This window comes from Pocillopora damicornis, chromosome 1 (assembly GCF_964200805.1).
Source record: "Pocillopora damicornis chromosome 1, jaPocDami1.2, whole genome shotgun sequence".
NCBI classification, from domain to species: Eukaryota; Metazoa; Cnidaria; class Anthozoa; order Scleractinia; family Pocilloporidae; genus Pocillopora; species Pocillopora damicornis.
In genome coordinates, this window is record NC_142670.1 from 4,260,001 (window position 1) to 4,272,492 (window position 12,492).

Here is a 12,492-nt window from a genome sequence, read left to right on the forward strand (position 1 = left end):
CGTAACTTGACTTTCTTCTGTCGCTGAAATTACCGAGCAGATATTTCAACTTTGCTAGTGATCACAACTATGTGCAATTACAACTAGCGTTCTAATACTGGCGTATTTAGTGGATTCCTTAAAACCTTCGGGTCGAATTGATCCAAAAAATTGTGCACCAGAATTAAGATATACTTAATTAACAAACAGTACAAAATTACCACAACGAAGTCTTTCCCTGTTGCTTTTTCTCACCTGTGGCTGGAAACTCATTTTTCACCTCCAGTTCTTCTCTCGTTGTTGGGAGGTTGCTTTCTGCCATAGCTAGAAATAAAATTGAATCGATTGTACTGCGCTACATTGTTTAAAATCAAAAGAGGAGACTCAGATGAAAGTAACCCAGAGAAAACATTTTATACTTAATCATAGAGGATGAATAAGAATCTCAAAGTTTCCTCCGTCACGCTATTGTGATTGCATGACAGTCAATTTCTGCGGGTTGTGTCATGTTTGTTTTTTCAATTGCCTGTTTGTTAGTTTGTTTTCGTAGTCTCATCTTTTGAAACGTCGTTCAAGGCTGTCCCCTATCAAAAAGCGTGAGTTGCAATAAACAATCTAGTTGTACCCGGTAGGCATGGATAAGCATGGATCAAAAATTATGCAACAAACGAAACCGAAACACCTTTGAGGGCTTGCGTTACCGTCACGAATTCTACCAACACCCCGCGAGCCTATTGCGTGAAGAAACACGTTTATCGACCCTGTTCTCCTACAAAGTGCATGTGTAAAATGTCCCTCAAAGCTATCGAAAAATTGCTGGACAAAGTCTTTTTTTTATTAACAGAATTATAAGTTCTGGTCAATAAACTCCTTCATTAATTATTTTTTGAAGGAACCAGGAAATTTAGATACTAAATTTAGAGCTGGTCCCTCTCCAAATTATGTTGGGGAAGTACTCGAGTTTTTCATTTCGAATTCAGAAAAGGCGCTGAATACGAGGTTATTTTGAGGGACTGGAGAAGATGGCACTGGAAAGTGTCCTTTTCAACAAAACTCTTGCTATCAAGAAACTTCATCCACAACAAATTGAAAGCCAAGCGCAACACACAGACTCCTGCATAGCTTAATCTTGTAGGCCATCGAGTGAATTCACTGCCAGGCCATGAGCATTTGGCGGAGGAAGTAGACTGAAAGAGAAATGAGACTGAAAAATTATTTGTGAACGAATTGCTGATCAAAAGAGAATCTTTTGCAATATTATAGCGGATGGGAAATCTGGAACATTTCCCTGAAGCTGCTGAGGTGGTCTTGCCATACAGAACAAGCTTCTGCTCCAAGATCAGCATTTACTGAGCTCACAGTTTTATCTTCCAGCGCACGGTGTAAACAAGCAAAAAATGTGCCTATTTAGTCCGCCATCGCGCGTAAAGGTATATCTACTAAAACCGAACTCTGACAGATAACCACTTAGAAATGATACTACTAACTCCCTTGTAGATACGTAGTTAGAACATTTGAAGACAAAAATTTATTCACCGTCGAAGATTATCGTGTCAAGTTTTGCGAGGAGGTGGATTGATGTTCCAAAACGTTTAAAAGACCAGAATAATTAATCGTGTCGTTGACGGGGTTTAGTTTTCATACGTGATCAAGAAGTCTTAGTCATCGTGGTTCTGGGGTTAAAATTTTCACTTTTGTTGACACGTCTTCCCAATTCCTCTGCTATTTATACGTTAAAGTGGGACCCGTGAGAGAGCAGGAAAGCTGTGCTCTGATCGGTTACCCAAGAATGCAAAATGTGTTTTCTTTCGATTCCCACTTTGATTCCCCACAGAAGGAAATAAAGAAATGCTTGTAGCCTGTTGAATACCTCGTATAATTTCGTAACTAAACAGTACATTTTTGTCCTATGAATAAAAGCTTTTCCAGCATTTTTGTCTAAAACAGAGGTTACGGATTCGACCTAAACAAAATAAAAATCGCAACGAAACTCGCAGATGGAAATTGGCCGATGTACAGCCATTTTTAGGCTCACACTTTTCCAGTAATACAATGAAGAAATGTAAAATGGTTTCCGTGTTTACATAGCCTGATGTAAACACTTGGGAGGTTGGGAGAACACGAGATAAGCGTAGGAAACCACGACGCAAAGCGGAGTGGTTTCCAGCTTATCTCGTGTTCTCCCAACCTCCCAAGTGTTTACATCAGGCTATGTAAACACGGAAACCATTTTACATTTCTTTTATAAAATAACTAATGAAAGAGGAACGAAAACCGTGTTTACATACGCTCATGTAAAATGGTTTTATGGCCAATCAGAGCGCGCGTACTATTTGAATTATTTTATTAACGCATATATGAGGTATTAGATAACCGCGCGTGGATACGAATTTTACCATCGAGTGTTCATGACATCTTTTAACTCCTTCAAACAGATAATTCAATTCAAGCAGATAAATTCGTATCGATAGGCCGACATGTATCATTCATTTTATTCAAAAGGTATTGATTGAAAATTTGAATCAAATACAATTTTTTAAATAGGAGCATCGATTACAGAGATCCGCTGCACCGAAACTCAGCTCACCGAAAAATCAATTCAATTTCAGACATTGTAATACAATAGTTTCTCATTACAAGAACTATTTTCTTTAAAAAACAATTGAATTCAGCTTCAGGTAAAAAATACAATCGAAAAAAAAAACAGCCCACATGGAAGGTAAAATTGTCATGTTGATAAATCCGGTTGTAATGACGACATTGATACCTTTATATGCGAAGATATAAATGGTACATTTACCGCGTGTGGTGGAGATGTCACGTTTTGGAAACTGAAAAAAATCTGGTATTTCACCGACAACCATATTACCGTTATTATTACTATATATCGCAAATGTTACCATATCAAAAGAAACGTACGGATTGTGTAATTTTTTTTCAACCTCGAGCTTTGTTACAAACTTCGTTTGTATTCGAGAGATATTTGCTGGTTTTGATATTGACGAGAGCTCTAATTATATACGGCACGTTATCTAGCTTTGTCACATGCTCGTCACGCGCTTCTGCCGCATAATCATCACGCACAGTTAAACCTTTAACTCCTGAGATCTAATTGTTAATTCTCCCCTCTAGCTGCTACATGTTTCATTTCAAAGTAGATACAGAAATTTGGTGTTAGTTCAAAGATAACGAATTCTACCTGATAAAACTTTGAGTATTCTCATTGCCTGTTTGCTGGATAATGTATTGATATTAAAGGAATACGTTACAAGTTATATCACTTCTAGGAGTTTAAGGCTTTAGGAAATTGCATCGCGTGCAGACTATTAAACCAGTCAAATGAGAGAAACCATTGAAATATCTTCACATCAGATAACAATAAACTGGAAAATTTGACTGAAATTAAATTTGGTCGTTGTCAGCCGCAAGAAAAATAAGATTGCGATCTTTCATTAGAAATAACATGAGCTCTACAGCTCTAATCAATTGCAGAATGAAAATTGATTTGTACCTGTTAAACTGTTATCCTCTGAATCCGTATATTCTCCAGACGATGTCATTTGTTAATTCTACATGCCTGAAAATATCAAAAATAATATTTTGCTTCATAACAATTCGATGAAAAAACGAAGGTAACATATTCACGAGTTTGAAAGATCTAACCGCATCTAATGCCCAGTTTCGTGATCAAACTTGCTGTTCTTCTTTAAGAAAGTTATTGATTGTTTTTTAGTTAGTTTGTGTTTTTATTCTTTTTAATGATTATTACTTGTTTACATGTTTCTCCATGGCGATTAGTTAATTCTGTGATTTAAATTCAGCTCTTTTTCTTTTAGTGTAAAACACTCGCAATCCGCAAAACCCCTTTTCTCCTCAAAACAGGACATGTTACACCCTGCCATAACTGAATCGATAAGGATGAATTCACACCGTGAGTTCTATTGTACCAATGCAATTTCTCTTCAAGTGATAAACTCGATCTATTCCTCGTTCGATATGATACACGTTTGTTTTTGGTCATCTTCCCATTAGCGTTACAGTTCTCTCAAATTTTCATTTTCCGCTCTCACCGTGACAACTTCAAAAAGTTTCTAAAAATGATAACGGTAAGCTTTTTTCTTGTAAATAACTCCCGCCAATTCTGCACTTAATGTTTTAGCAGTCAAAAGCGTAGGTGTCCAGTGAAATCACCAGAGGGAGATACAAAGCTAAAGAAATCACATCAATAATATGTATTCTTTATGTAGATTTTTTTTCCAATTTACTCGTCTTTTGATTATAATATGCTGCATATTTCTTCATTATCTTTCCTCACCTCAAGAATACTTGCAATAAATTTAACTCCAATAAAGTTCTTTTCCAAGAAAAATACTTGACTTCTCGTTGTATCTAGAGAAAAGCATATTTAAATCGTTTCGCGTCTTGGAAAGAATTAAAGCGAATACCATAAGTACTGTTCTTAGAGAAATATCCGAGGAAGATATTCAAAATTTGTTAAATCTGTGTACTCCATGCATCTTTGTGTACAGAAGCCCTCAGTGTACCCTACAGGAATTTTAGGAATAAATTTTTACTGAACCAGTTGTCTTTAAGTTGGAAAAGAAATCTGAGGCCTTAGCTCTCTGTCTCTTTGAGCTTCAGAATTCTTTGCTGAGTTTGGATGCAGAAAGCGAGACCATAAATAATTTTAGAGCAGTTCTTACAGACAAATGACGCACATGATACTGGAATCAGAAATGTCGCACCTTCGTAGATCCCTCATGGGAAGATATATCAGCTACCTCAAGGTCTGATATGTTTATCTGCATGTCAGCATTGATATTTAATCTGTCGTTAAACCTGATCTGACGGATAGGGTTTTTTTGGGGGTCATCGGTTGAAAAAGATTTTTTTTCCTTTGTCACGAAAGAGCTTGAAATTTCCTTTCTATCATTATGTATTTTAAGACATGAAACTTTTGACATTAACGATCTAAGCAGTATGCAGGATGATCCTTTATGTATCCATTGTATGTCATGGCTCATTAACGAGAAAGAGTAGCTATATGTGAGAACTTTAGATCGTAAACTCCGATTGTCTAAGATTCGATCCTGCGTTCGTGACGAATAAATAGATCGGTATTTCTTTCATTCTTTTGTCTCATGTTTCAAATTATTTATATTTGTATCTTTAGTCAATACCCGTTTATCTCATTCACTGCATTAGGTCGCTATTAACTTATTCTGTCCTCACTTTAACTCCTTTGAAAATGTGATTTGCCCCACAAATGTGTAACAAAACGGTGCACTTGATAACACCAGCAGTATTGAAGAAGCTGAATATGAGCTCATCGAACTCGAAACAGAAAGTCGTGTATCATTGTTTATTTCGTGATCTATGATTCTATTTTGGAGCTATGCTGTTTCACTATTTATACGCCAGGTTGAGACTGGGCCTCATACAAGATCTATTAGGTTTTCATTTTCATTAATCCCGAGTATAGCACAATGACATAAACATCCTACTTTTTAAATTTTTTTGGTGATTTGATGATCGTTAAACCACTGCCTGCTTATGTTGTAGGGCACTGGACTACCGTGCGGGAGCTGCTCCAATATCAGCTCTCACTGAGCCCACATTTTTATCTTCCAGCGCATGATGTAAACACGTACTCAAAGATCGTGCACATGTTTTCTTTCATTGCGCGAAAAAGTATACCTACTAAAACTGAACTCTGATAGATAACCAGATAGAAATGATATTACTAACCACTTTGTAGATACGTAGTTCGTACACTTGAAGGCTAAAATTTATTCAGTGTCGACGATTACCGTGTCAAGTTTCGCAAGGAGGTGGATTGATGTTCCAAAGCGTTTAAAAAAACCAGTGTAATTAATCGTGTCGTTGACAAGGTTTCGTTTTCATACGTGATCAAGAAATCGTAGTCATCGTGATTCTGATGTTGAAATTTTCACTTTTGCTGACACGTTTTCCCAATTTCTCTGCTATTGAAACATTGTGATGGGACTCGCGAGCGAGCAAGAAAAGCTGTGCTCTGATCGGCTACCAAAGAGTGCAAAATGTGTTTTCTTTTGATCCCCCTCGTTGATTCCCAAAAAAGAAAAAAAAAAAAGAAATGCTTGTAGCCTGTTGAATACCTCGTATAATGTCGTAACTAACCAATTTATTTTTGTCATACGAATAAAAGCTTTTCCGGTATTTTTGGTGAAAACATGAGGTCACAGATTCGTCCCAAATAAAAACAAAACAAAATAAAATCACAACGAGACTAGCAGATTCATTTGGTAATTCCATGGTGCATGAAAATATTTTGTTATCATGTAATGTATCCTTTGATCCTTTGCAGAGGAAGTCTTCGTCTTGGTTCTAAAAATGTATTGAGAGAAATTGGCCGATGTACAGCCTTCTTAGGCGCCCGTTTGTTTAGGAATGGAAACGGATATAGGGAGTGTTAGATAATCGTGATGGATACGAAATTTACCATCGAGTTTTCATGACATCTTTTCCACCTTCAAAGAGATAGGTCAATTCAAGCGGATATATTTGCATCCAAAAGTGGAAATGTATCATCCTTTTTATTTAAAGATATTGATTAAAAATTTGCATCAAATACAATTTTTTTAATAGCAGCATCGAAAATAGCGATCCGCTGCACGGACGCTTAGCTCGTCGGAAAACCAATTCAACTTCGAACTTTGTAATACAAAAATTTCTTATTACAAGAAGTATTTCCTTAAAAAAGAATTTCATTCAGCTTCAGGTAAAAAAAAAACCCTTAAAAAAAAGCCTACATGGAAAGTAAAACTGTCATGTTGATAAATTCGGTTCTAATGACGACCTTGATACTTTTATATGTGAAGATGTAAATGGTACATTTTCAGCGTGCGGTGGATATGCATATGTCACGTCTTGGAAACTGAAAAAATTCTGGTATTTCACCGACAACCATATTACCGTTATTATTACAATATATCGCGAATGTTACAGCATCAAAGGAAACGTAGGAATTGTGTTTTTTTTTTCCAATCTCGAGCTTTGTTTCAAACTTCGTTTGTTTTCGAGAGATATCTGCTGGTTTTGACTTTGACAAGAGCTATAATTATATACAGCACGTCATCTAGCTTTGTCACATGCTCATCACGCGCTTCTGCCGCATAATCATCACGTACAGTTAAACCTTTAACTCCCGTGATCTAATTGTTCATTCTCCCCTCTAGCTGCAACATGTTTCCTTTCAAAGTAGATACGGAAATTTAGTTTTAGTTCAAAGATAACGAATTCTATCTGATAAAACTTTGAGTATTCTCATTGCCTGTTTGCTGAACCACGAGTCAAATGAGAGAAATCAATGAAGCATTTCCGCATCTGGCGACAATAAACCGAGAAATTTTGAGTAAATGAAAGTTAAAAGTTGTCAGCTGCAAGAAAAATAAGATTGCGATCTTTCTTTATAAATAACATGAGCTCTACAGCTCTAATCAGTTGCAGAATAAAAATTAATTTGTACCTGTTAAACTGTTATCCTCTGAATCCCTCTATTCTCCAAAGGATGTCATTTGTTAATTCTACACGCCTCAAAATATTGAGAATAACGTTTTGCTTTACAACAATTTCGATGAAAAAATGAAGGCAACATATTCACGAGTTTGAAAGGTCTGGCCTCATCTAATGCCCAGTTTCGTGATCAAAATTGCTGTTCTTCTTGAAAAAAGTTATTGTGCTTGTTTTTTTGTTTCTTTGTTTTTTATTCTTTTTATGATTATTACTTGTTTACTTTTTTCTCCATGGCGATTAATTAAGTCTGTAATCTAAATTCAGCTCAATTTCTTTTTGTGCAAAACACTCACAATCCGCAAAACCCCTTTTCTTCTCAGAGCAGGACATGTTACATTCTTCCCGAACTAAATCGAAAAGGGTCAATTCACAGCGTGAGTTATATTGTAACAATGCAATTTCTCTTCAAGTGATCAACTAAATATATCCCTCGTTCAATATGATACACGTTTGGTCATCTTCCCATTAGCGTAACAGTTCTCTCAAATTTTCATTTTCCGCTCTCACCGTGACAACTTCATAAAGTTTCTAAAAATAATAACGGTAAGCTTTTTTCTTGTAAATAACTCCCGCCAATTCTGCACTTAATATTTTTGCAATCAAGTGCGTAGCTGTCCAGCGAAATCACCAGAGGGAGATACAAAGCTAAAGAAATCACATCAATAATATGTATTCTTTACGTATACTTTTTTTTCCAATTTTCTCGTCTTCCGATTATAATATGCTACATATTTCTTCATTAGCTTTTCTCACCTCAAGAATACTTGCAATATATTTAACTCCAATAAAGTTCTTTTCATGTAAAAATACTTGACTTCTCGTTGTATCTAGAGAAAAGCATATTTAAATCGTTTCGCGTCTTAGCAAGAATTAAAGCGAATACCATAAGTACTGTTCTTAAAGAAATTTCCGAGGAGGGTATTCAAAATTGTTTAAATCTATGTACTCCATGCATCTTTGTGTACAGAAACCCTCAGTGTATCTTACAGGAATTTTATGAATAAATTTTTAACGAACCAGTTGTCTTTAAGTTGGAGGAGAAATCTGAGGCCCTAGCTCTCTGTCTCTTTGAGCTGTAGAATTCTTTGCTGAGTTTCGATGCAAAAAGCGAGACCATAAATAATTTTAGAACAGTTCGTACAGACAAGTGACGCACATGATACTGGAATCAGAAATGCTACAACGTCATAGACCCCTCATGGGAAGATAAATAAGTTACTTCAAGGTCTGGTATATTTATCTACATGTCAGCATTGATATTAAACCTGTTGTTTAAACTGATCTGATGGATGTGTTTTATTTTACGGTCGTCGGTTAAAAACGATTTTTTCCTTTGTCACGAAAGAGCTTGAAATTTCCTTTCTATCATTATGTACTTGAAGACATGAAACTTTCGACACTGATGATCTAAGCAGGATGCAGGATGATCCTTTATGTATCCATTGCATGTCATGCCTCATTAGAGTGTTTTAATTTCGGACCCTCCTTCATAAAGTGGATTCAAACGTTTTACAATAACCTCTCAGGTTGTGTTCTTAATAATGGTTTTTTCTCTTCTCCTTTTCAACTAGAAAGGGGTGTTAGGCAGGGAGACCCTCTGTCGCCTTATTTATTTTTAGTTGCCATTGAAATTATAGCGATATCTATAAGAACAAATGAGAATATTGAAGGCATAAAAATCGGGGAAGATGAAACTAGGTCTCTGTTGTACGCCGACGACATGACAGCTACTCTAGCAAATATTTCATCAGTCGAAAAAGTAATACAAATCCTTAATGACTTCGAAAAATGTTCTGGCTTAAAAATGAACCTTTCTAAAACCAAAGCTATGTGGGTTGGAAAAAACAAAAATTCTTTAGAAACACCTCTGGGCCTTGAGTGGTGTACAGGTGTTAAGACCCTAGGTATTCACTTCTCCTGTGATCAAGAACAAGTTATAAAACAAAATTTCCAGGATAGATTAAATGAAGTTCAAAAAATGATTAATTTATGGAAACTCAGAGGTGTCTCCCTATTTGGCAAAGTAACAATAATTAAATCTTTCCTAATCCCAAAATTATTATATGTTTCCTCAATAATAGAAACCCCACCCGAAATTATTAAACAGATGGAGAAAATGATCTACAAATTTTTGTGGAAAGGCCCTGATAAAGTTACAAGGCTTTCTGTGATAAATACTTTAGAGAATGGTGGACTGAATCTCACAGACCTTGAGCTACATATTAAAGCATTAAGATTGTCCTGGATTCCGCGTCTCATAGATGAGAAGGAAGGGCCCTGGATTTCTTATCTCAAATACAACTTAAAAAAATACGGAGGATGTTTTCTTTTTAGATGTAACTATGATATAAATGATCTTGACTTAAATCTTAGTAAGTTTTACTTACAGCTTCTAAGATGGTGGGCGGATTTTAGATGCTCCTTTTCTGATGTGAATTATTCTCAAAATGTAATTTGGAATAATAAGGATATACGAATTAATAATAAACCTGTTTTTTATAAAACATACTTTGACAAGGGCATAACTTATTTGAATGATTTACAGTTCGATGTTGACAATGTGCGTTCTTATGAATTCTTTAAGCAAAAAGGGCTTAACACTAATTTCCTGACTTGGACAGCCTTGAGATCTTCTATTATTAATACGAAATCAAAAAGCTCCTGCCCCATCCCCACAGCGTGTAATCTCGATCCTATGAATTTTGATTATAAGTCTAAATCTTTTAATGCATATACTGCAAAGTGTAAACAGTTTTATTCTACGATGATAACAAGTAAAGCGAGAATCCCGAATGGCTTTAAAAAGTTGACAGCGGATTTTGAGCTTTCAAATGCGCAGGAAGTTTTCTCTATTCCTTATCTTGTTGCGAGCGAAACGTATGTTTGGTCGTTTCAATACAGAGTATTGAATTTCATTTTGTTTACAAACGATAAATTGTTCAAAATAGGGTTATGTGATTCGGACAAGTGTTCTTTTTGTGGAACCTATACGGAAGATCTGTACCACCTCTTCTTTAACTGCTCCTTTGTGCAAGCTTTTTGGAACGTATTTACAGTCTGGTGGTTTGATCTTAGTGGCGAATATTTAATTTTGTCTTTAAAAGATATTATGGTTGGCTTACTTCAGAGGAACGATCTGTTAAATTATTTGATAATTTTAGGGAAATTGACTATTTGGGAATGTAGAAAAAATAACACCTCTCCAATATTTAGATTGTTTTTGCACAAGGTTGAAGTTAAAAAACAAGTTGAAAAAATAATTGCTATAAGAAACAGAAAGCTTCGCGATTTTCAAATTAGATGGGAATTTCTCATATAATTTTGTGTTTGCCCTTTTTTTAAGGAAAAGAATGGAAGACCAATGCATAAACTTAGATCTCATATTCTCCCTTGTTTATTAGTTTATTGTAGTTTATTTTTGTTAGAGAATTAACTGGGCGTCGCCATCGCCGGTATGTGTCACTGTGCAATGTTAAAAGAAAATAGTACTTTTTGTATGTAATGGCATAATTAGTAGACTGTGTTGTTAATAGGGCTGGATACTGTAAGTAGTGTAATTATTAGTGACTGTAAGTAGTGTAAGTATCAGTGACTGTAAGTAGAGTAATGTAAATAAGCATTGTAATTAGTGTAAGTGGTGTTTCATATTGTATTGTAAGCATTGTTTGCAATTTAAAAATAAAAATTAAAATTAAAAAAAAAAAAAAATGTCATGCCTCATTAACGAGAAATCTATAGCTATATGTGAGAACTTCTGATTGTAAAATCTGATGGTCTAAGATTCGATCCTGCATTCATGACGAGTAAACAAGATTGACATTTTTTTCATTCTTTTGTCTCCTGTTTCAAATTATTTCTATTTGTATCTTTAGTCAATACCCATTTATCTCATTCACTGCATTAGGTCGCTATTAACTTATTCTGTCCTCACCTTAACCCTAGTGAAAATGTGATTTGCCCCACAAATGTGTAACAAAACGGTGCACTTAGTATCACCAGCAGTATTGAAGAAGCTGAATATGAGCTCATCGAACTCGAAACAGAAAGTCGTGTATCATTGTTTATTTCGTGATCCATGATTCTATTTTGAAGCTCTGCTGTTGTTCTATTTATACGCCAAGTTGAGACTGGGCCTCATACAAGATCTCTAGGTTTTCATTTTCATTAGTCCTGAGTATAGTACAATGACAAAAACATCCTACTTTTAAATTTCTTTTGCTGATGTGATAGTTGTTAAACCACCGCCTGCTTAGGTTTTAGGGCGCTGGACTACCGTGCGGGAGGTCGAGGGTTCAAGCCCTACACAACAGAATTCTGCTCCAATATCAGCACTACCTGAGCCAACATTTTTATCTTCCAGCGCACGATGTAAACACTCAAACGCCGTGCCCATGTTTTCTGTTATCGCGCGAAAAAGTATATCTACTAAAACTGAACTCTGATAGATAACCAGTTAGAAATGATATTACTAACCATCTTGTAGATACGTAGTTCGAATATTTGAAGGCTAAAATTTATCCACCGTCGACGATTACCGTGTCAAGTTACGCAAGGAGGTTGATTGATGTTCCAAAGCGTTTAAAAAAACCAGAATAATCAATCGTGTCATTGAGGAGGTTCCCTTTTAAACCTGATCAAGAAATCGTAGTCATCGTGTTTCTGGTGTTGAATTTTTCACTACTGATGACACGTTTTCCCAATTTCTCTGTTATTTATATGTTGTGGTGGGACCCGCGAGACAGCAAGGAAACCTGTGCTTTGATCGGCTACCAAAGAGCGCAAAATGTGTTTTCTTTTTATTCCCTCGTTGATTCCCAAAAAGTTAAATAAAATAAAAAAAAAATGCTTGTAGTCTGTTGAATACCTCGTGTAAAGTCGTAATTAAACAGTTTATTTTTGTCGTATGAATAAAAGCTTTTCCGGTATTTTTGGCGAAAACATGAGGTCACAGATTTGTCC

General features: G+C 35.6%; 1 protein-coding gene across 1 annotated transcript in view; it reads right to left on the bottom strand.

Annotated features, from left to right (window-relative positions):
• The window catches only part of LOC149051420 (uncharacterized), a 10,938-nt gene extending 10,637 nt beyond the window's left edge, over positions 1–301 (bottom strand). Inside the window, exons 1-2 of the mRNA XM_089183841.1 lie at positions 235–301; positions 1–23 (exon numbers count right to left, since the gene is read on the bottom strand). The exon at positions 1–23 is cut by the window's left edge and continues 43 nt beyond it. Of these exons, the coding sequence (XP_089039967.1) occupies positions 1–23; positions 235–301 (90 nt within the window). The remainder of the gene's footprint in view (positions 24–234) is intronic.
• Positions 302–12,492: the final 12,191 nt, after the last annotated feature.